The sequence below is a fragment of the Passer domesticus genome, chromosome 3 (assembly GCF_036417665.1).
Source record: "Passer domesticus isolate bPasDom1 chromosome 3, bPasDom1.hap1, whole genome shotgun sequence".
NCBI lineage: Eukaryota > Metazoa > Chordata > Aves > Passeriformes > Passeridae > Passer > Passer domesticus.
In genome coordinates, this window is record NC_087476.1 from 5,433,256 (window position 1) to 5,457,378 (window position 24,123).

At 42.2% G+C, this 24,123-nt stretch overlaps 1 protein-coding gene across 1 annotated transcript in view; it reads left to right on the plus strand.

Moving 5' to 3' along the window:
* CDC5L (cell division cycle 5 like) overlaps window positions 1-16,670 on the plus strand; it is a 31,390-nt gene extending 14,720 nt beyond the window's left edge. The window contains exons 13-16 of the mRNA XM_064411661.1: window positions 210-455; window positions 3,184-3,381; window positions 14,879-15,091; window positions 16,205-16,670. Of these exons, the coding sequence (XP_064267731.1) occupies window positions 210-455; window positions 3,184-3,381; window positions 14,879-15,091; window positions 16,205-16,309 (762 nt within the window). The 3' untranslated portion in view covers window positions 16,310-16,670. The remainder of the gene's footprint in view (window positions 1-209; window positions 456-3,183; window positions 3,382-14,878; window positions 15,092-16,204) is intronic.
* Window positions 16,671-24,123: the final 7,453 nt, after the last annotated feature.

Consider the following 24,123-nt stretch of genomic DNA (forward strand, 5'->3'; position numbering starts at 1 on the left):
AGTGAAGTCTTTGTCTATGCTGATTTTGAGGAAACTTTCCCAGCAGAGTTGTCATGTGGTATTTTGTCTGCACAGATGTTGAGATTGCTGCATGTGTCACAAGGGTTTTGGCACCTCCACTGGGGTTTAACTAATACATAAAATTCATACTTGAATACTTAATATTTTTGTTGTATATTATATTTACAAACTTTTTTATTTCTGGACAGGTTAATGAAACAATACTGAGACCCTTAAATGTGGAACCACCCCTAACAGACTTGCAGAAAAGTGAAGAACTCATAAAGAAAGAGATGATTACCATGCTTCATTTTGACCTTTTACACCATCCATTTGGAGAACAGTTTACTGGAAAGAAAGGCAAAGGCCCAGGATTTGGAAGCAACAATGCAGAGCACATGGCTTACTTGGAACAAAATCCTTATGAGAAGTTCTCCAAAGAGGATCTCAAGAAGGTGAGAATTGTGTGGCCTAAGGAGACCTAAAGTCTCCCTAGGGCATAGTTCTGTAATACTGGGGAAAAAAGCCTGCACAGAATTCAACTGAGGGTTGTTATGAAGGGCTGTAATCATAAGAGTTGTTGGGTTTGGAAAAGACCTCTAAGATAATCAGGTTTGATCATTAACCCAGCACTGTCAAGCATTAGGTAAGGATTAGTTAATAAGTAAGGATGATTTAAGTGCACATTCTGCTTTCTGTGAGCTGATGTTAATCTGGCCTTTCAGCAGAATGATGAGGATGCTGTATTTGCCCATAGACGTTGTCACTGAGATACAAATTTGAATGTTTTGTGGTTGCTTATCCTTTTAAATAAGGGTAAGAGCAATAATATCCCAACAGTTACCAAATTCTACTTTCCCATTTCTGTAAATTGCTGTTAAATCATTGAGGCATTAACCAGGTGTGATACCCACCTTCTGCTGCCTCTGGATTTGAATTAATCCAGAATTACAAAGCATTTTCTTCAAAACAATGCAGACCAAAGAGGACAATGTTAGTCACCTTGTACCTCAGAGCAGCAAATCAGGTTGTTTAATTATGTTGGTCAAGCTCAATCCAGGCAAGCTGTGCTGGTGCAGAGCCTGCTGGGCTGTGGCAGCTGATCTTGCAGCCATACCTGGTCCAGAAGTGCTGAGCAGGCAGATTGGGCCATGGCTGGCTGCGGTGAGTGGGCGGCCTGGGCACTGTGTCCTGTTTTGCATTGTAATCCCAAGTTAAACAGCAGCTCTGGACCAGGGTTCCAGTTCAGGGTGTTCATTTATTTAAGCAGCTACAGATGTTGCCTTTTGCTGCCAAGTGACAGATAGGCAATTCTGTGGTTTAGCTGTTTCAAAGAGCTTCACCTGTGAAGCTCTGCCAGTAACCTTTGACCAAATGCCTACAGGAATAAAAATGAGTGAAAAGAGCAAAATCACGTGCCACCAAGTTGTCTGTCTCTTTAGACTTGTCCTCTGACAATACCTGTTGTATCTCTGCACCTAAATCCCTTACTCCTTTATGACTCTAAAGATACACAAGCAGATTTTAAATCCACATCCATGACCATATCTGACCAATGAATGTAGAGCCTAAAAGGAGAAACACTGAACAGTATGTACTTCCAATTTGCTGTGAAATGAAAAATTATACTTCAAGATCTCTTACCAGGAGACGTTAAAGATGGAAAATACAGTTAGATCATGAATTTCACTGTCCTGCCAGTGTCAGATTGTTCCCTGAGGAATGTTCTCCAACTGCTTTCTCTGGCTGTTTTGAAGTGCAGCAAGAATCAGGTTTGCTATCACTTCCCTTAGAGACTATTACACGGTCCAGTAGTTTTTGTCTGGAAACTTTTTTTTAAAGTCCCTGGAAGTTTTGTCTCCTAACTGATGGGCAGAAGTTTTTTTTTATCCCTGCTCCTACTTCCTCACTAACATTCAGCACAATATTCCCTCTTGTCTAAAATCCAGTTCAAACCAGACATTTTTCCTATCTCTGTGATCTCGTCCTGAGGCTTTTTTATTTTGCTTTACTTCATTTGTTTTTAGAACATCTTCATCCTAAAACCATTTCATAAAATACTCCTTTCTTTTCTTGATGTGCAGTTCTCTTTTGGGAAGGATTAGCAGTGGTGCTGGGCAAGGTGTGCTGGGCAAGGTGTGCTGAGCTCCTGGAGCCACAAGTAAATACCCTCAAGTAGTTCCTCACAGTGTACTAATCTTAGCTAATTGAAATTTATAGCTTTAGCTTTGTCAGGTGTGGTTGTGTTACTCCTGTTTTATCTGGCTTGACCATCAAGAACAAGTAATTAATTTTCTTTTCCCCAGTATCTGTGGAATCATCTAATCTGGTGATACCTGAATTTCTACCTGGTCAGTGTGCAGTTACAAAGCATAACAGCTGTTTGCAGTAAGATAGCTACTGCTGATAGGGAAATTTGTGCTGCACCTGTAAATGCTGTTGAAAGAGAAGACATGGACATGCTCTTAAAACCAAATGAAGTCTAGATTGGCAAAGATGCTTTAGTCTTTTAGTTATTCATAAAAATCAGAAGGACGTAGGTGCCTGTGTAGTTTTGTGGGCCATGCTCTTTGTCAGAAATATTAAGAGTTGTGAGACCAACAGGAATCTTTTTGGTTCATTGTAAACTTTGTAAAGTAAACTGGAAGCAGCAGAGTGCTCATATCTCACCAGTTCTTCAGCCGCAGAACCTGTTAGTTACAGTCAGGGTTGTGTTTCCTGCAGCAGAGCTCACCCGGGAATGTTTAGACTTGACTTTCCAGGTTGTGTGGAGAAGGGCAAGCAAAAGGAAATGAAAAGTGATTTTTGTTTCATAGGACAGCTGCTTCTGTCTGTACAATTCTCCCTCCCCTCAAGGTCCCTGCTTTTATCTCTGTTCTTGTGCAGCGAGATGAAGTATCTTGCTGTGCCACAGCTTTCATTAGCCACGCCACAGTGATGTCAGGTTTGGCCAAATTATATAAAATGAGGGATAGTTGTGCTGTGAGGAGCCTTCTAGCCTGGGGTTCATTTGTAATCCACAGCATCTGTGTTCGATTTCATAGTTAGCTTAACCTGATGGTGAGCTTTGAGTATGAAAAGAAAAGCTGCCCCCATGAATTGCACGCTGAAGGTTTGAAAAGAAGAGAAATTTCCTTGTATCCTGTGTATTGTAACTGCAACTTCTCTCATCCTTTCCAACAGGCACAGGATCTCCTGGCACAAGAGATGGAGGTGGTAAAGCAAGGAATGGGGCACGGAGAGCTGTCAAGTGAAGCTTACAACCAGGTGTGGGAAGAATGTTACAGCCAAGTGTTGTACCTGCCTGGACAGAGCCGCTACACAAGGGCTAACTTGGCCAGCAAAAAAGACAGGATAGAGTCACTTGAAAAGAGACTCGAGGTCAGTGTCACTTTTTTCTGCCTTTTGCACCTCCTGGTTTTTTGAGTTTCCTTGTGTGTTTTTTTATGTTTTCCTTTGTAGGAGTTCAGTCAGGTCTTTTGAAGGGATTAATTTGAAAAGGTTGGTTGTTGAGGAATTTTCCTAGGGAGTTTATAGATGTTGTTGAGGTGCTTAAATCACCTTCTCTCATCTTCCTCCTTACAATATCCCCACACAGAGTATTCCCACACAAAGTTTCTCTCTGCACTATTAGCTGTAACATGGTTCATCCAGTCCATTCTCTACTGGAGAGAAGATCAGGTTCTGCTGTCTGTTAATTACATGTGGATTTTTTTTATGTTTTCTTAATCTCTGCTGTGAGTGGATCAGATCTTTCTCAGTTTGCACTTGATTGTGGCCAGTGTGAAGAGAAACCTCAGAGAAAGATGCTTAAAAAAAAATCTCTGTGCCAAAGTTCCTCTCAAGTTCTCTTTCCAACTCAGTGTTTGGTTTCTGACTGACTGTTACATACATGAAGGTTAGATAGTCTTGGAATTCTTGCCAGGCTGGCATCTTTTCCCAGTTCCAGAGATTCCCTCCAAAAAAGAGAACAATGGATGTTTGTGATCCCATTTCACTTTGACACTGATTTCCCTTGCCCAGTCCTCTCTCTAGATTTTCACCCAAATGCTCCATACAAAAAACCAAAAATAGACAACATTTTATAATAACAAGTAAGCTGGTCTGAAAGTTTCTTCCCATAGAACATGTTTGTTCTGACTTGCAGTAAGACATAAATGTTTTCTAAAATACTGCTTTAGCCTAAAAAGTCTCTCTAAATTCTGCAGGAATCAGATTATTTTTTTTCTTGTGGTAAAAGGAAACTTTTCAAAAAAAGGTTTTTTGTATTTAACATTAACATAGCTACAGTAGCTAGAAGTAAACCTACCCAAACAGCTGCTACCCCAGAAATAACTAGAGAGGCCAGAAAGGCTGAATTTTCACTTGATTCATACATGTGAAATACAGCGTGAGTGTGTGTTTTGTGAAGTCTGTCAGTCAAGAGCGCTGTCCATGTGCAGATCCCTCAGCTGTTAGCCCAGCCCCGGGCCAGGAGCAGTTCACCTGCCTGTAGCCCGGTAGTAGGGGTTAAGTATGAACTCCAGAGCTCCTGTCGTGCTGCTGCTCACCCAGCAGAGAGCACCATTGCCCTGCCCAGCGCTGCCTGCCAGGCTCTCACTTGCTCTGCTTTCCCAAACCCGTGTGGGAGCTCAGCAGCAGCCTGGCCCTGCATGGCAGCGCGCCAGAAGTCAGAGGGCTGCACCTAATTTGTGTACAAATCCTTTTGAAATTTAAATGTCTTAGGTCCAAAACGACATTAGAAGGGCATTATTAAAGTTGCAAAGTCAAACAGTCCAAGTTAGGGAATGCACGAACAGCCTTAATTTGCCTGTGCATATGCTTTTTAAGACAGTCTTTAATTTCATGATTGCAGCTTAGTTTTTCCACAGACTCATTTACTGCACAGGGTGGATGGTACTTGCTTAATGAGTAGCTCTTGAATATTTTGTTTTCTCTTAATTGTTTGGTGTGTGGCCCTGTGTCTTTATCCTGTGCACTGTTTCTGCAGTCTAAATTGGTTACTTCTGTGTGGGCTTTCTTGTGCTGTTGATTTCTGTCCTTCTCTTCCCAATATTTGAATGAGTAGTTGGTGGTGGAATGCATATGAAGGATACTGAAGCAAAGTAAGGTCAAGTTTATCATTTATCAATCTCATGTATGTTTGTTCTAAATGGTCTTTGCTCTGCAGTCATAAGACAGTCACCCAGGAAGCAAAATACAAATCAGAGGTCTTGCCAAAAAAAAAAAAGGAAAGGTTTTATTTTCTGCCAGCTTTGCATGGGACTCTGTGAAAGACAGTTAACAAAATCCTGTTAGCTGTGTCCCATCAGGCTGAGGAAGGAGATCCTGCCCCTCTGCTCAGCCCTGGGAGGCACATCTGGGGTGCTGTGTCCAGTTCTGGGCTTACTGTGACAAGAGAGACATGGAGCTCCTGGGGTGGGTCCAGTGCTGGGTGGCAAAGATGCTGGAGGGCCTGGAGCATCTCCCTGAGGAGGAAAGGCTGAGGGAGCTGGGGCTGTTCAGCCTGGAGAGGAGACACAGCTGAGAGGGGCCCTCAGCCCTGGGTGTCCCTGTGTGCAGGGAGGGCTCCGAGCAGGGCCCAGGCTCTGCTCCAGGGCCCAGCAATGGCACCAGGGGAACGGGCAGGGACTGATCCCAGTGAGTTCCACCTGGACACGAGGAACAACTTCTTTCTTGTGCAGTGACCAAGCCCTGAACAGATTGTCCAGAGAGGCTGTGGAGTCTCCCTCACTGGAATTATTCCAGAACTGTCTGGACACAATCCTGTGCCCTGTGCTCTGGGATGACCCAGTGGCTCATCTGGTCCAATCCACCCAGGGGGATTGGACCAGATGAGCCACTGTGGTCCCTTCCAGCCTGACCCCTTCTGTGTCTGTTATCAGTCACTGCAGTCATGAGACTCTGGCTAATGTAGCTCCATCCCCTGGGAGATCAGAGTGCTGCTGGATGAGACTGATGGCTTGGTGCAATTCCACACACAATCCTGCTTTCCCATTTTCCTGTGTTCCAAAATACCACCCCAGTGGGGCCAGCAGAGCCCCGTGCCTGCAGGTGCAGTGAGCACTGTGCTGCCTCTCACAAGTCACTGTTGTTGAGTGCAGGTGGACTCTGTGCAAAGTTAAATTTGACCTGAAAATCTCTCCCAAGTGTGTGCAAAATGCAGTTTAGTGCAGCTCTGTGGCTTGACCCTAAAAGGCCCTTCCTAAAAGGAAGATATACAGGTTTTTTAAGCATAGCTCACCTGCTGAATCGATTCTTAAACAATAAATAAAAAGCATAGCAGTTTAATGAACAAATGAATATGCAATAAAAAAGCACAGACTTTTTTTTCCTACCCCATTATCAGCAATGAAAAACCCACCTTCATTTTAATGTTTTTCCAATTAAAATTGTCTGAAAGCAATATCAGTTGAAATAGATATTTTAATGGGAAGTATCAGACAAGCTTAATGAAAAGCAGGGATATTAGATCAGCTTTCGGTACCCCAAGACACTTGCTTGTACTCTTAGCTGTCTTTGTGAGAAGAGAAGAAACTGTAAAAGAGAGTTTACCAGCAGCAGCAACTGATGTTGGTCAGTTTTGGGGGCTGCTTCTTCCCATTTATAGTGCACTAAGATTTTTAGGGCGAAAAAACCATGAGAGTGTAATGATATTTGGCACAGCTGCACATGGGGAAGTCACTGTCTAATACTTCCATATGGGGCTGCTGACACCCTGCAGATCCTGTGCAAAAAAAACCAAGCTGTTTCTGGGTCTGTCTTTGTCACTCAGAGATTCCTGGCTGGATTGATGGTGTGGACACACACTCATCTTCCTCTAATTGTCCTGTTCTCACTGCCTGAGTGGTTTAGTCGTGGCAGCCTATGTTGACATGACATTTATCTTTCTCAAATGGATGCTGATATCACAAACAGATTTGTGCTGTTATTGATGAACTTGAGGAGGCAAAGTGGAGCCGTTGTGGAGAGCTTCTGTTTGGCTGGGTATCTGTCCAGGATCATCAGTAATGCACAGCTCATCAGTAGGTCTGATGTTGGAGTGTACTGCCGTGTATTAGTAATACTTTTCATTGCTCTGTTTTGAGGTTTTTGGTCTCCTTGAATGTGTTACTTGATGTGGGTTAAGAGTGTTAGAGGATTAGTATGTGAACTTTCTTGCATTACAGATGGGGAGTTTCAGGTCTATGCAAGTGAATCCCTGTGCCCTCAGTATACCAGTGTCTCTGGTACACCTTAGCTTTGCAGAATTTTCTGATCTTTCCAGTAGCTTTAGAAATCCAGAGTATTTTTCCAAGGCTAGGCTACACTGCAGAGCAAGTGATTTCAGAAATTGAAGTTGTACCATGCTTGCAGTTGTGTTGAATAACTGCTTCAGTTCCCTGCAATACCTTTTGCTTCCTTCTCTTCAAGCAATACATTTATAAAGAAAAGCATTCCTACTAACATATGTTAAATTGGGAATATAGAAGATGAAATGAGATAGTAAAGGCATCTATTTAACAAGCTAGTTGCTTCCCTTTGTAGTTCACAACATAGAAACTTCCTGCCATCTTTATTTTTCCTTTGAAGACAGTTAATAAAGTTGGCTTGCAGAATACAAATACTTTAATTAAAATTGTGGTAGTTATTGTTATCATTTCAGTTGATTACTAAATTATAAATGCTGTTGGAAGCCTACAGAGGAAAAGTTCAACATACACTGTGCAAAATCTATGTAAATTAACATATGAAAAATCTAGTAAATTAACTATTCTTTGCAGTATACAAGATACATCAAGGTGATGATTTATCAAAGTGTTGATGTTTGCCTTTAATTGCAGCCCAAGTCCTCTGAATTAATTCAGATTAAAACCAACTTGCTTAGGTGGAGTTTTATAGGATACATGATGCACCCTGCAGCAGAGTGTATCACTTTAGTTTATTGGACATTGTCTTTTAATTTTTCTCTAGTTTATGTGCTAAAGTTTGCAGTTTCTTTTGCATTTTCAGGTGTGCTGGTACTCAGCACCCATAGAAAACAAGAGATTTTATAGGACTGGGAACACAGAATCACAAAACTAAAATATGGTGAAAATCCTGAGTAGTGTTGCTTTTATGGTCACATGTTTTATTGTGTGTTAATGTCTTGAATTTGTGAAATACACTTCTTTCAATAAGGTCTGTTGGGAATGTAGTTGGCACCAGAGGATCACATCAGAGAGGTATCGGGGATCTTCACTGTCAGATTGTTCAGAATCTGGTAACTTGGTCTGCTTAGAAATAAAGTTCAGCATTGACAAAGCTCTCATTGCAAAGCTCTCATTGCAAAGGCCTTTGCACACCCTCACTGTCCAGAACTGAGTGCTGCAGGATCACCATGGAGCTTCTGCTGTTTTGGGAATGAGCCAGGCTCTGCCAGGCTCTGTTGCCTGAGCTTCCACAACCTTGTCAGCCTCTGGAAGAGGCCAGTGCAGGCACTCTGGTTGTGCAGGAGTGGTGTTTGAAGGTAATTACACTGTGCTGGCTGCCCTGTGACCTCACTAGACACTGCAGTAGCCCATGTTTGCTTGTGGTTAATCAAAGCTCTTGGTCTCTGGTGGGTGTTGCTGTCTGTGATCTTAAGGCAAGGTTTTTCTTTCCCAATGAATGGTAGAGAGTTTCCAAAAAAGTTTAATAAAAATAAATTATTCATTTTTCATCATAAACTATGCTCTTCCAGACATGCTTCTGCTCTGATTGAGACAGGATCCTTGAATCATTAAATTTGGAAAAGACCTCTAAGATCACCAAGTCCAGCCATCAACCTTATACCACCATCTTGTTCACCTCTAAACCATGTCCTCAAGTGCCATATCATCAAAAACTCTGAACAGTTTTTGAACAGTTACAGGGATGGTGACTTTACCACTTCCGTGTTCAGCCTGTTCCAATGCTTGGCAACCCTTTCCATAACAAAATTTTTTCCTAATATCCAGTGTAAACCACCCCCGATGCAATTTGAAACCATTTCCTCTCATCCTGTCATTTGTTACCTGGGAGAAGAGACTGGCACCCACCTCAGTACAAGCTCCTTTCTTTGTAGGGAGCATACAGGGTATCCAAGCTCCTTTCTTTATAGGGAGCATACAGGGTATCACTCATAAAACTGCTGGTCTTACAAGCAGTTCTCAAATAAAAATCTTCAAAAGTGGACTTTAATGTCATGGCTGTAGATCAGCAATGTCTACTGACTTCCACAGTAACTTTCCTAGATTATTCTAGTTCTGGTTGGATGCTGTGAGCCCCTGTAGGAACATTTGCTTTTCATATACCCTGTATTGTTTTTACTCAACAGTCACACCAACTCATGGTGTTTAAAGACAAGTCATTATAATTTCTGGAGCATGCTTCAGGGGGAGCATGCTTTTGGGTCATTAGATTTGGCTGTGCATAGAGAGCAGCGTTCTGCAGATATCAGTAAGTCACAATGGTACATGATCTACGTGACAAAGTACAATATAGGAGTTTATCTGGGGCTCCCCTATTAAACTGGGAAAAGGCAGCTTTATATTGCTATGCAAGCTCTGAACATCTGGTCTAGTTTCACTTGGAAAGTTGTAGTTGCTTACCAGCAATGCCGTAAATTGAGGATTTTTTTCAAGTGAATCTTTCCATAAAAAACTTTTTGTGATCCCAGTCAATTAGAATTAATTTCTTCTTTTCATGTCTTGCCAGCTACAAGCTCAGTCCCTCTTTGACTGCTCTGATCCTGATCAGCACCTTTACTTCATGATCCTCATTCTCCCTCCTACATTAAGTAGAGCACCTTAGTGGAGATGAGGTGTTCAAGGCCAGGTTGGGCTTGGAGCAGCCTGTTCTAGTGGAAGGTGTTCCTGCCCGTGGCTGGAGGGTTGGAATGATTTGATCTTTCAGGTCCCTTCCAACCCAACCCATTCTCTGATTCTATGATTTTTAGTGCCGCACTAGAAATGTGAAATTGTGTCAAGCCCATGGAGTGGTTCTGGTTGATGAGCTGAGCTAATGTTTAATAGATTGAGGCCTTATTGTTCTACACTGGACATGCAGCTTTGGTTTAATACCAACTCCAAGCCTCAGTTTCCAACAGAGTTGACTTACATTGTACTAACTCAGGCAGGGCTCTACAGAGAGTTTTTGCCTGGTCAAACTCTAGACAGATATAGGAGTGTTTCAAGCCAAAAATGGAGAATTCTGTCCAAGAGCTTGGAACTGAAAAAGCATTTTGAAGTAGAGAAATTAATAACTTTTTTTTTTAAACATGCTATTGTTGAGTGCACCATAAGCTTGTAGAGGCAGATGACCCCAGCATGGCCAGAGGATTCTGTAGTGTAGTCCTTGTCCCTGGAGTGGTTGGAAGTGCCTGGCCTGGAGCACAAGCTGCTGTCGAGCTGCGCGCTCTCGCCCCAGACACTGCAGCTGAGCCAGCAGGAGCCAAGCTCACAAACCTGCCATTCCAATTAAGTCAATCCACCTCCTGCCAGCAGAACTGAATTTGGGAGGGCCACGTGTGGGTCTGAGGTGAGGAAGGAAGTTGCAGTAACATTTAGAGTAGTCCTATGTATGTTCCAGGAGTACTCTGCTCAGCCGGCGTAGCTGAAGCTGGCAGAGGATTTCTCTGCACAAGTGAGGCAGCTTTGTGGTGATGTTGATTCTCCAAGGTCACGGAACAGGTTGGTTTACTTTGTGCCTCTCCTCTGAACCTGCAGCAGTTTTTCTTCCATGTTTGTTTAATCCATCCAGCGTGATTAGGAAGATCAATTAAAAGACAAGAGAGCTTAATGCTGTTCAGGGATTACCAGAAGCTCCACATTAAAGGGAAGGAAAACAAACTGGTCAGTACAGCGAAAAAACCCTTGGAACTGAGGAGGGGTGTCCTCAGTAGACCTGGTGAGATGAGAATTCTGAAAATGCAGTTTTTAAGGCAATTGAGCTCTTCCTTCCACAGGGTCAGTTTTTCTTAAATCTTTCCCAGTGGATGTTTGTTCTCATAAGGAGTCCTTCCCTGTCCTTCGTTGTCCTTAGTTCAACCTTACAACTAACATCTAAAATTTCCTTCCCAAATTTATGTCCATCTTCCTTTCTCAGTAGCAGTAAGAACAGATGGATTTTTCACAATTAACTTTGGGATATTTAAAGCAGAGTGTTGTGTCTTTCTTATTTTTCTCTTTTTGTTTTTTTGTTAGACAGAGGAAAAACAAATCAAACAAATCCTGGTTTTCCTGTCAGTCTCCCTTTTCTAGATCATGTTTTATAAATCTCTGGTTATGTCTGTTGCTCTTTCGGCTCTTTTGTCTGCTGCTTGTTTTGGTTTCTCTTCCTTGGTTCTCTGCTGCAGTACTGAAAACTGAACACCACTTTACGAGTCATGAGGGAAGCTTTTACATCGGAGATTTGGGATGGGATGAGGCTCTCACACTTGCCTTAACATCATATATCATCTTACCCTGTGTCTGTACATGCTGTTCTCATTTTGCTATTGCTGGTATAAAAGTCAGCAGAACCAAGGCTGGCCAAGGAACAGTACAAAATAAATAAGTGGAGAAATCTTTCAAATGTCTTTGCTCTTTCTGTTAGGTTCAGGGGGAAATGGTTGTCAGATTTTACTCAAATCTATTTCTTTGCTTTAAGCAAATAATGGTGACTACTGTTTAAACACACCTCTTCATAACTGCTTGGAATTTTTAGCTTGGTATCTGAGCCTTAAAATTTTATGAAGCTTGAACTGAAATTATATGCAGTTGTTGGCACTAATGCAGCAGTCAGCAATTTTTAATAAATAGTATTTGTTACAAAAGCTGAAACCTCCTTTTGACCTTTTTGTAGTAGGTCCTAAAATTATGTAGTTGGGAGGGAGGGGAAAAGGTGGTGAGTGTTCACATTTCTCCCTAAACAGAGAAGGAAGAAGGGGCTGTTATTTCTGGTTTTAGAAACTTGGGAGGCTTTTTTCTTTTCTTTTCTTTTTCTTGTTTTTGTCTTTTCATGGCAGTGAGGCCTATTATAATCCAAGATGGGACAAGGAACTGAGTAGAAAAGCAATATAGGAACATATAACCTAAGGAGCTCTAGTAGTTAAGAGTCCAGTATCCAGACCAACTCAAAAATATTAATTCCAATTCTCTGAAAATGTCAAGAGTGCTTAAATCAGGGTCTGATACTGTAATAAGTATTAGACTTGAACTGGCTTTGTTAGAAGCTTTAAATTTTAAAATGCTTTGTTATATCTAACACCTTAAGATAGTACACACTTGGGTGGGGTTGATCTACCTGGTCTTGGATAACATTGTCTAAACCAACAGTTTGTGCTCCCATCACCATCAGTGAAGAGCTCTTCACTGAGGTGTTTAATCGTGTCCTGAGGCCCTGGGTCAGACAAGCCATGCCCTGGAGTTGCCAGTTTCTGTCCTGATGGCAGAAAGATCTTCTGTAACAAACTCAGATGTTGATGTCTAAAGCCAAGCAAAGTGAATCCCAGCTGAAGAGTGTAAAAGTGTGAGACCAAGTCAGTACTGCCACTGCTGCTGGTGCTGCTTGGAACATGGGGATAATTCAGGGCTTGTGACCAGTGCCCTGATCCAGTCTCTTTTCTGTGTGGTGGGGATAGTGCTGATAACTGTACTTATGCCCTCAGGTACTCAGTGTTTAACATTTTATTAGAAAATTAGGTTTTTGACAGATCATGGAGTCACAGAATAGTTTGGGTTGAAGGAGGTTCAAGCTCAGCTCATTCCAGTCCTCTGCCATGGACAGGGACACCTTCCACCAGACCAGGTTGCCCAGAGCTTCATCCAGCCTGGCCTTGGACACTTCCAGGGATGGGACAGCCACATCTCTGGGCAGCCTGTGCCAGAGACTCACCCTCACCCTCACAGTAAGAATAAGATCTTCACCCAAGATGACAGAAGAGTGGAACTTCTCTAGATGGTCTTTTTTAGCTCTGAAGAGTGACATTGTGATAGGAGTTTCCTTCATACCATCCATACTCTACATTGTCTGTAATGCTGGGAGCAGCATGGACAGTTGATCTTTGTTCCATTAGGCCTCTGTTACAAACAAAATTCTGTTTGCCTATGCATCCATCTATTCCATGATCTCTAAATGTCAGTGGTGCTCAGCACACATTTTTCATCCAAGAAACAGTAATTGGAAAATAGTTCATTGACCGCTCAGCTGTATTTGTTGTTGCAGTAATAGCATATTATTTACCAGTGAAGACATTTAAAGCTTTCATACTTTTTCATCAGAGACTATCCTCACAAATCCCTAATCTATTTATTTAATTTTCTCTAGATTTATATAAATATTGAAAAATAGGCGCCTTTCTGTATGCTTAAAGCACCTTGGGCATAGCTTAAGTCTACATTGCCAACAGTTTGAAAAGCATAGCAGTCTGCATTGCTCTCCCCAGGAGCAAACTAGACAGTTCAGAAAGTCAAATTTCTCTTTCACTCACCCATTAACAGTTTGCTCCCTTGACCATTCACTTTGTTTATCTCTGCACCACTAACTAAAACTGTTCTAAATGAGTGGATAAATTGTTAAGGAGTGGGAGGGCATGTTGCAGAAACCTGCAGCTGTGTAACAGAGGGTACTTCAGTACAGTTGGAAAGCTGATGAAATACACTTTGCAGTAGCTTGGAGTGTGAGACTGTGATGGCTGACTGTAGTTATCACTGTGAAGGGCAGATCCTTCTTCAGTAGTTCCTTCCCAAAGGAGTTCTGTTTCATTGGTAATAAATGATATATTGGGTAATTGGAGCAATGAAAAGGTGCTGCATTTTGGTTGATTATTGGTAATTTCTTTGTATGTGAGAACATTCACCAGCAAAGCTTTGATTTTTAAAGAAACAGGTCAAGGATTGGTGACTCAAACACTGTGGTTCTGAATTAGTCTTTTAAGCTTTAATACTTGAGAAACTTTCAGATCATATTTCATGTCCTGCACTAGTATATCATTAAGTGTGGCAAAAATCAAAATATGAGAAGTTCAACTTTTTCTTGAGCTTGGCATTCTTCACACAATCCTTTCTAAAAAAAATAATTTTGTTTTGTTGGGTTATTTTTTTGAGGAAGTAGCATTAAAAAAAGCCTCAACAAGGAACCTTGTGTCCCTGTTCAGAGATGTGAGCTGTTGCACCTCTCCAGTTATGCTCAGTGGTGGAGGCCTGTGTTCTTTCTTGATTTCATAGGATCATAGAATGGCCTGGGCTGGAAGGGACTGTAAAAATCATGTCATTCCACCACCTGCCATGGCAGGGACACCTTCCACTATCCCAGGTTGCTCCAAGCCCTGTCCAACCTAAACTTGTACACTTTCAGGGATCCAGGGGCAGCCACAGTTTCTCTGGGCAATCTCTCCCTCCCCACCCTCACAGGGAGCAATTTCTTCCAAATATTTAATGTAGTCTAATCCTCATCTTTAGTCCATTTGTGACTGGGATTCAGTGTTAAATATTTCTTTGATGCCTGGTGGCTATTTCATTCTTTTAGTGTTCATATAATTTTACCCCAGGTGGAAAAATACACAAAGGCTTCTGTTACCTTTGGTATTTATAAATGTTGTATACAATATTTATAACATATTAACACAAGTATGTTCAGTTATTGGTGTTGTGTCCCAGGTGACAGAATTTTGTAATTTGTGTCACTTGTCTGTTTATGGATTTTGTCTGGATTACAATTTTAGAAATGTATTATGTCTGTTATAAAGATTTTAATCCAGAAGTGTAGATTGTTGTAAAATGTGCAATTTGATTATTTTAATAGAAGTGAAAGAACGTGATCAACTCAACACCATTCCACAGTATATTTTTACCTTTTTTTTCCCTCTTGGCTTTTGAATTCTGGGTAACTAAAACAATTCTTGGGTTCCTTCTGGCAGATCAACAGAGGCCACATGACCACTGAGGCCAAGAGGGCTGCCAAGATGGAGAAGAAGCTGAAGATCCTTCTTGGGGGTTACCAGTCTCGAGCCATGGGGCTCATCAAGCAGCTGAATGATCTGTGGGACCAGATCGAGCAGGCGCACCTGGAGCTGCGGACCTTTGAGGAGCTGAAGAAACACGAGGATGCTGCCATCCCTCGGAGGCTGGAGGTGAGATTCCAAAATCCAGTACCTGAGGTCAGACACAGGTACCTCGTGGAAAAGATGTTTTTATAAGGCATGAGCTCTGACCTTTACAGCCTGACTTGGTATCAAGTCTTTAATGCTCTCTTAAAATTATACTTTTGGCTGTTACCAGATTCATCTGTCTTTTACTTCAATATCAAAGATTCTGTGATACACTTATTAGAGGCTGGGACTAATCTGGCAGTGTGTTCTTTAACTCTGGGGTTTTTTTATTTCCTTGTGTGGTTTATTTTATAAGTCTTCTGCAATGCATATCAGCACAACTTCCATCTCTCTCTTGATTTGGTTTGTTTCTTTTTTTAGTTTGTTTTAATTACTGTTAGAGCTTTGGGTAAATTTAAAACTTGTCTAAAATCTCCTTCTTCCTTAAAAGCCAGCAGATTAAATGCTGGTATATACCTGAAATCACTATCTTGGAGCTACTTTTCTTAGTTTAAGGATCTCCAGGATATTCTCCTTTTATTCAGCTAATGAGACAACCCTTAATCAAGACTCAGTCCTAGGTTTGAATCAGCACCAGCCTTCCTTTCCAAGGAATAAGTGTTTACCTGAGCACAATTTTTATTGTAATGTGGTTTTCCTCCAGAAGAGAGGCTTCCATTGAGGCTTAGATATTCTCAACCACTTGATATAAAAAAGATAAAATGCATCTGTTCTTAAAACTGATTTTGTGAAGATTATTTAGAAATGCTGATAGATGTGTCTACAAACTCAGAAGTGATTAATTGAAATATAACAGTTAAAACATATTAAATCACTTGATAGCTGCTAATAGCACCTGTTTTAGTAAATGACAAGGTTCCAATTTGAAATCTCTCCTTTTGAAGCATTTGCTCTTAGCTGCTGCCAAAAACAGGGTGAGCTACCTGACATTTGAAGTAAGCTAACTGTGATTCTTGATATTTTACATTCACTGCTCTGTTTTATATTTATATTTAAAGTAAGTAATTTCAGCAATGTTCTGTCTGAATTCTGAGCTCTTCCTCTGGAGGAACTCAAATACAGCCTTTGGTAATGATCTTCATGGGTGTGACTGGTGGAAAACTGACTGGTTGTTTAATGATGTTTTCCCTACAGTGTCTGAAGGAAGATGTGCAGCGACAGCAGGAGAGAGAAAAGGAGCTCCAGCAGAGATTTGCTGACTTCATGTTGGATAAAGAGACTTTTCAAGCAAAGTATTAAAGCACAAAATTCCATCTGTCACTGATGTAACATTTCTAAAGTGTGCAGATACTTCTCCAGCAGCTTTTGCCAGCAGTTGCAGAAATCAAATGTAGTCTGCTGTTTCCATCTTGTCAAGTTTTGTTCCTTCAATGGACTATTCCAAATGCTCTGGGTATGAATAGCTCTGGCCAGTGTTAAAAATGGGATTGAAATGTCCAAACCTTTATTGAAAGAAAAGAAAAATCACTCTGGTATGATTTTAGCCATGTCTTCATTTGCTAGGGTTATCACGTTATTCCTAGTGTTTTACCAGTCTTAAGACCTGTAAGATACATGCAGAATAATGTCTTTTAAATAAATCTGGAATGATAAAAAACAATGAAGTAATAATGTCTGTCTTTTAACTAAAATTGAATCTTCACATATCCCAGCCCTCCCTTGTGTTTCTGGTCTTCCTTTCCCCCTGCTGCTGCCTTTATTTTCCATGACTGATTTGTAATAGGAATTACCTGTGCAGGGTAGTTGATGTCCACATAATAAATACCATGTTCCCAACTCTTCTCTGTGCCTGTGAATAAACACTCCCAGTTTTATCTTGGTGCTCTAATGGTCATACTGGCATAATCTCCCCATCCTGGAACCATGGCAGGGATAAATTTTATAAAGACACCCAGCATGGCCTAATGCCTAATGGAACCATAGATTTCAGCTGAAAATGTACTGTTAAATTCTCTAAGTATTAATTTTTATAAATCATCTGCTGCTTTGTTGCCTATGGTGTGGGGTAGGAAAGAAGCTCTGTGTTTTCTTCTCCTTTCACCACATCCAAATAGGATTTAAGTGTCTCATTGCTTTGTCTTGGAGGTTTAGGATAGAATTAGGGAAAGGTGGGAATGTGCCTACACTTTGGATTTTTTTGAGCTATAAAAGATACAGAGAAAAAGGCAAAACTGCACAAAATACAGCAATTAAATACATCCAGTAACATGTATCATGCTATTTTACTTGGATATATTTGAAATTTAGATGGGGATTTTGCTGTTTGGAATTTTATCAGATTGCAGTGTCACTTTGCTTAGGCCTTGGCAATGTTACTGGGGAACACTGTCAGGGTTGTGCCTATGTAGCTCTGTCAATGCCATCCATAGAGATTATTGATTATCAGATTTCTTTAAATGTAACCTGAGTGAGTCCTGCTGTCACTGACAGGAGTAGGGACACAGCCAGCCTTGGAATATCTTTCCCTTTACTCACCAGGACATCATTCTTCTGAAGTATTAATGCAATTATAGACTACATTCTTCTAGAAATGTGTTAAATATTTAACTAAGCCAGAACACATCTGGAATGAAGTATTAAGCATCAATCTTGTAGCATATGGGGTATTTTAGCTTGGATGGTTATACCCAAAAGGAAAAATGGCATATCATGTCAGTTCCTGTGGTTGTGTGGTAGCTGGAGATATTAACAGAGAAACCCTTGTAGGTTTACCAGTACCACAACTACAATTGTTTCTTTTCTTTTTAGGGCTGCAGCAGAGCCTCTTTGATGTGCCCTGTATTTTTGACAGCTTTGGAGCTAGACAGGTATTCAAAGTCTGCCTTAAATTGTTTAAATTAAAAATTCAGGACTAATCAGTCACAAAAGACTTTTCTTTCTTGAACTGTATGCAATTAACCAGTCATTAATTGCAGCAGGCACAAGGTGGTTCTATTTGAGAAGTACCTGCCAGAGGTTTGCTCAGTGTTTCTGCAGTACAGTTTGTTCACACAACACTTAAGCTAAAGTTCACAGTTTTCCCTGTCTTTAGTCAGAGTTTTTGTCCTGAAGTTTCTATCTCAGTAATGAAAGAAAACTAATAAAGTCTCTTTCCTTACTTAGAGCTTGGCTGTGCCCTGCTTTAGCTTTTTACCTGCCCTCAGCTGTCTGTTCTAGGGCAGCTATAGATCACTGAAATTACCCCAAAACCTTCACACAGGGTGCTCTGTGCATTTGTTAGCTCCAGAAGGTGTGAATGGGGCAGCAGAGCCTGGATAAAACATCCTGAGTTCATTCAGGTGAGGGATCTTAAACTGGAGTGCTCAGGAAATCTGTCCAAGCAAATTTGGATGCTGGTAGATGTCAGTGCTTCCAGCTGCAGGTGATGATGGAGCTCGGGCTTGCCAGATTTGTTTCTTGGGCTTTGGCCCAGTTTATGTCCTGAACAGCACTCCCTGAATCTCCTTCTAAATGGCTCTGTAGGTAAATATAGATGTTGGACACAAGAGTGACAAGCACACCTTGACAGCAAATTTTTATTTTAAAATTCGGCAGCCAGACACTGATTTGATATTTCTTCCCAAGAAGAATAACAAGTGTAACCATAAACAATGGAAACTTGTGAGCATTTCACTACAGTGAGGAAGCTCTAACCTGTGTGACAGAGGTGGGTTGGAGGCTGTGCTGTGTGTGCTAACAATTATTTTGAGAATTATTTAACATTCTCCCCGAGAAATTCCTCCATTTCCATTCAGCATGCCAAGATATATCTGCAAGCCTTTAAATAATTTTAGTTGATGATTTTCCTCCCTTCCTGGAATCAGACTTGGCATTTATGTATTGGATCAATCCCGTAGCTGGAGCCTGCTTCAAAGTCTGTGGAGTTGATAAGGCTGTCATTTACTTCAATTGAGTTGGATTCCGGTACCTGGGAAAGCCAAGGGGACTAAATTATAACAGCTGGGTGTCTCATCCATACCCGACAGATAACAGAGATCGTGAGCTCCGGGTAAGGGGGAGACTCCTTGGAGGCACAGGAGGTTCCCTGTGAGAAATCCAACAGAGCTGAAGCCAGCTCTTCCAAATCTGGCAAATCTCCAGAAAAAAAAAGCACTGTGTAATACTGTAATTAGTCACAGCAGCCAGCAGTGGCCAAGACACACCAGAGCTCTCTGGCTGCCTTAAAAAGACACTTCCAGTGCCAACAGGAGCATCTTGTCTTTGCCTGTTGCTGCTTGTTTGCCTTTTGCACCCTTGTTTGCTGAGACAAGCATTGGGGCAGCACATTTGGGTTAAAATATGTTAATCCAGCTTGATTGTCCAATCCCCTGTACAGGGCAGATGTGAGCTGGGCCACATTTCCAGGTTGGAAGTACAAGTGAAGGTGGAAGTGGGGCAGAATAGTCCAAAGAGGGGCAATGGAGCTGGGGAAGGGTCTGGAGCACAAGGGAGCAGCTGAGGGAGCTGGGGGGGCTCAGCCTGGAGAAAATTTGGAGGCTCAGGGGGGACTTTCTGGCTCTCCACAACTCTCTGGCAGGAGGAATCAGCTGGGTGGTGGTCAGGCTCTTCTCCCTGGTAACCAGTGATAGGGCAAGAGGAAATAGCCTCAAATTACACCAAGAAGGGCTAAATTGGATATTTGGAAAAAAAATTCTTCATTAAAGGGTGATCAGGCATTGGAATGGGCTGCACAGGGAAGTGGTGCAGTGACCACCCCTGGAAGTGTTCAAAAACCATGTAGATCTGGTGCTTAGAGACCTGGTTTAGCGTTGGGCTTGGCAGTGCTGGGTTAATGTTTGGACTTGATGATCCTAGAGGTCTTTTTCCACCTCAGTGATTCTGTGATTGCTTCTGTCAGAGGATGTCCCACTTCATTGTCTGCCTAAAGTGAGTGTGAAACATGGGCTGGGTGCTCCAGGGCCAGTAGCTGACATGAGGTAACTACCCACAATTAGGTCCCCTGGCAGACTCAGCTGGATCTGTGCCCCCGATGAAAACTCTGGAAATTCATTGTTTTTTGTCATCATGGCCGGAACATAGATTTCTAAATAAAATGCATAAAAACCCATGTTTGAACTTTTGTTTTGGCTGCAGACTTGCTAACAGTATCATAAACCAGTGTGTGAACTCTGGCTTGCCTTCAGTATCCTCGGTCAGTGATGTTGCTGGAGAAGAGAGATTATTGTGGTCTGGACTTAATCTGCCTCACATTCATCTCTGGAATCCAGCTTGCAGTTATCTTCCATAATGTGGGTTCAAAGCAACACCTGTCTCCCAAGCAGGATTTAAAAGTGGAGTATCAAATAGCATTTCCCCCATTTTCCGAGCTGAGTGAAAAGCACATTGAAAAATAGCCAGATACTCATCTCAAGGCAGTGTCCCTGTAACTGATTCCAGACCTGTGTGCTCTTGCCTTTCCAGGACTCCAGTTTTTTCCTTTCCTTACCAACAAAAAATACCTGGTTCTGCTGATCTTGAAGACTTGCACTGACATTAGGAGTGAGATCAGACCCTGAAAAAGACTTCAAAAGACACATTTGACACATATCTAAGCCAATGCAGCCCTGCATCTCCACTAAGTACATGCAATTGTCTCACCGTTTGAAAGTTCCACACTAAGCACTTTTGAGACTTTGATAATTTTGAAGCAAAAGGGAGTAGCTGTGGATAAAAAAAGAGGAGCTTCACTTTTTTGGTTTCATACAGGACTTTAGGTGAGTCATCTCTCCTCCAGCAAGCCTCATTAGCTTTTTATGTATTTAAATGAGGTGGCTTTAACCAATTCCTGCTGCCTCAGGCATGACTGTGATGCACACAGTAGGTGAAAAGGTAAAGAAGTGGGTATGGCAGTGTTTTACAGCATCACTTCTGCTGCTGGTCTGATTACTCATAGTGGGTTTGATGGTTTGCCAGTTGTTGGGGGTGTTGTCTGGGTTTACTGTGATTCACTGGGAGATGCCTTAGTGTCAGGGTTAGAAAAGTCTTGCTTTCAAGTCAAAAGTTTTTCACAGATCAGATTAGACAGGGTCTGCCTCATTCGATGACTTTCAGGTTTCCAAGTCACAACTGTGGTGCTGATGTGTTTGGATTCCTCAAGGATTCCTCAAAGGAAATGCAAGTTCGTCTTTTAGGATCATTTATGTGCATCGAAAGCATTTACGAATTGCAACATAAGGAAACACAGACTGTTTTGTTATTTATTCACTTCATACATCACATCTTTTGCCAAGTACATGCTACTGGTAAATGCCTCACAGGATCAGAGTGATGTGTGTTAGGTTCCCCTCTTCTCCTCCCTCTCCCTCTCCCCTCCCAGGACAGAAATGTGGGGTCGATTTTGTATAATTATCAGGCCAGTAGCATTTTTAAATGTGTTACGCAGTTTAGGTGAGACTGTGGCCCCAGTGAATTCAATGGGAGATTTGGCTTCAGCTTCAATGGAGCTGAGATTTCCTTTCCTTTCCTCTCCTCTCCTGTCTGTATTTGATGAGAAAGCCTTTCTGTGAAGAGAAGAAAGAGATCCTGTTTTGAAAAATAGTCATGATGTTTAATAAAGCTGAATGAGCCAGCCAGGATTACGTTTTTAGCTCCATAGCCAGCAAAATCTATTCCAGAACTAATTCTGATTAAAAGAATCCACTGGTTGAACCTCAGACACAAAGGCACCCCTGGAGTAATTCAACTGTATGATATATTTATTTTTTTAAAAAACCTAATTATTGCATTGATCTTTGTAATATCTGGCTCTTGTGTAAAACATTGATTTCAAAGCTGTCTCTCTCTTATCTATAATTGTTCATGAATTATCTTGAGACTTGGGCAGGACCATCACTGTAGCTGAATCTTAAAAAAAGAGTGAGTTTACTGACCACATTAATTAGACTCCATGGCAGACCATAAAATAACTATAAATAAAAGTTGAATTATTCCTTAGATTGTGTTCTCCCACTTTTTTTTTTTTTTTAAATTCTGATTCAACCAAATCAATCTGTATCACAGAACAGACTTATCCCTTCTTGATCTATACTCCTGCCAAGCGCTTCCAAGGGTCTGGGAAGAGGTAGGGTCTTCTATTAGAAAGGTAGAAAGCACAGATATTTACAAGACCCTGAACTCTGAAACTCACCTCCCTGTTCCAGCTGGTTTATTCAAAGATATTCTCCCTTCAAACTGCTGCTTCTACATCCTTAGCTCATTCTGGCTCCAACAGGGACCTCCAGGGTTTTTGTTCCCCATTTTGCTGGTGCTTTAATTTAAAAGAGACACTGCTGATCATCTTGCTTCCAATTTAGAGGAAAACAAGACAAAGCCAGGAGCAGCAGTTTGGTGGGAACACCCATGAGGTGTTTTCACCCCACATAATAAATGGTTGGGCATTGCTTTAGAGGGCCCTGAGCAGTTTCTGTCCCTGTTGCAGCAGATTTTAGTCACACAACTGTGTCATTTTGCTATGACAAACTGCATCCCCCCCTTTCTGGGAGAGATGCCAAACTTTCAGCCATGTCATGGACTGGAAGGTCTGGACCTTTTGTCACACTTTTGCCAGTCCCAGAGGTCAACCCCCCAGCCTGGAAAACACCCAAATTCTGGTGAAGGCAGATTTTTTTTGTGTCTGGCTTCCTGAATGGTCCCTAGAGAGGAAGACGGGAGTATCTGGCCACTTTCTACCTCATGGAAGGATTATACAGCAGGGAAAAACCCCCTATTTTATGTATTTAATACTTGCTGTAGCACATCCTGTGGATTTTATAGAGTCACAGAATCATCAAGGTTGGAAAAAATCTCTAAGATCATCCAGTCCAACCTGCACCACAATCACATTCACCACTAAACCATGTTCCACAAGGCTACATCCACACAATTTCTGAACACTTCCAGGGATTGTGACTCCACCACAGCCCTGGGCAGTTCCAGTATCTGACCACCCTTGCTATGAAGAAATTTTTCCAAATGTCTACTCTAAACCCTCCCCTGTGGTGCAACTTGTGGCCATTTTATATGCCATTAATAATGACAATTTTACCAAAGTCCAGGAGAAAAAAAAGGGGTCCTTGAAAGTAAAATCAATATAAAATATCCCACCTAATCCTAAATCACATAAATTACATTAAGCTGGGGGTGAACTTAATCATGTGGGCGAGGATAGAACAGTGAATTTGATTTCCTAGCAGGTCCTGTAATGTGTTGTTAGCAGCAGAACAACCCCTCCAGCTCTACATTTAACTTCCTTTCATTGCAGATGCCTTTTGGTTAACAGCAAGGATCTGATTTAATTTTACAGTTACCCGGTGACCACAGGACGGGGATTGTGCATCACCAGAGAATGCACAGACGTCTGCCTGCCTCCCCTTCTTCCAGCAGGAGCCAGGCGTGGCAGGAGCACAGCCAAGCCCCTGTGGCTGTGACTGTAATTGGCAAAACTGCTGAATCAGCCAGAAGGACAAGGGTTCACAGAGGAACTTGGGCCAGGCAGACACATGGCCTTGGAAGCACCAAGCAAGAAGTGACCACAAACAGTGGCGTGGCCAGGAGAGGTTGAGAGACGTCAGCTGGGTGGGAGGCACCTTCCTATCCACTAGGACAGTGGTTTGCATCTTCCTCAGGGGAGGAAGAGGAGGGGCAGGCACTGATCTCCTCACTGGTGACCAGTGACAGGACCCGAGGGAATGGCCTGACACTGTGTGAGGGCAGGTTTGGGTTGGATATTCGGAGATGGTTCCTCACTCAGAGGATGGCTGGGCACTGAACAGGATCCCCAGGGAAATGGTCACAGCACCAAACCTGAGAGAACTCCAGGAACATTTGGACAGTGCTCTCAGGCACAGGGTGGGCTCCAAACCCAGAGTCAGGCGACTGCTGCAGAAGGCAGGCAGCAGCAGGGATCAGCCTTTCCCCACCCATCCCCTTGGTTTGGGGAGCAGGAGCCTGGGAACAGCTGCACAGCGGCTGAGAGCCTGTCACAGCACACAGCTGGAAGCAGTTTTCCTGCAGAGGCTGAGCATAGCTTCCAAGCCCCAGGGTGGAAGGAGGATACTGCAGGGAAGCGGGGCAAGGCGGAGGAAGGGAGGGAGACA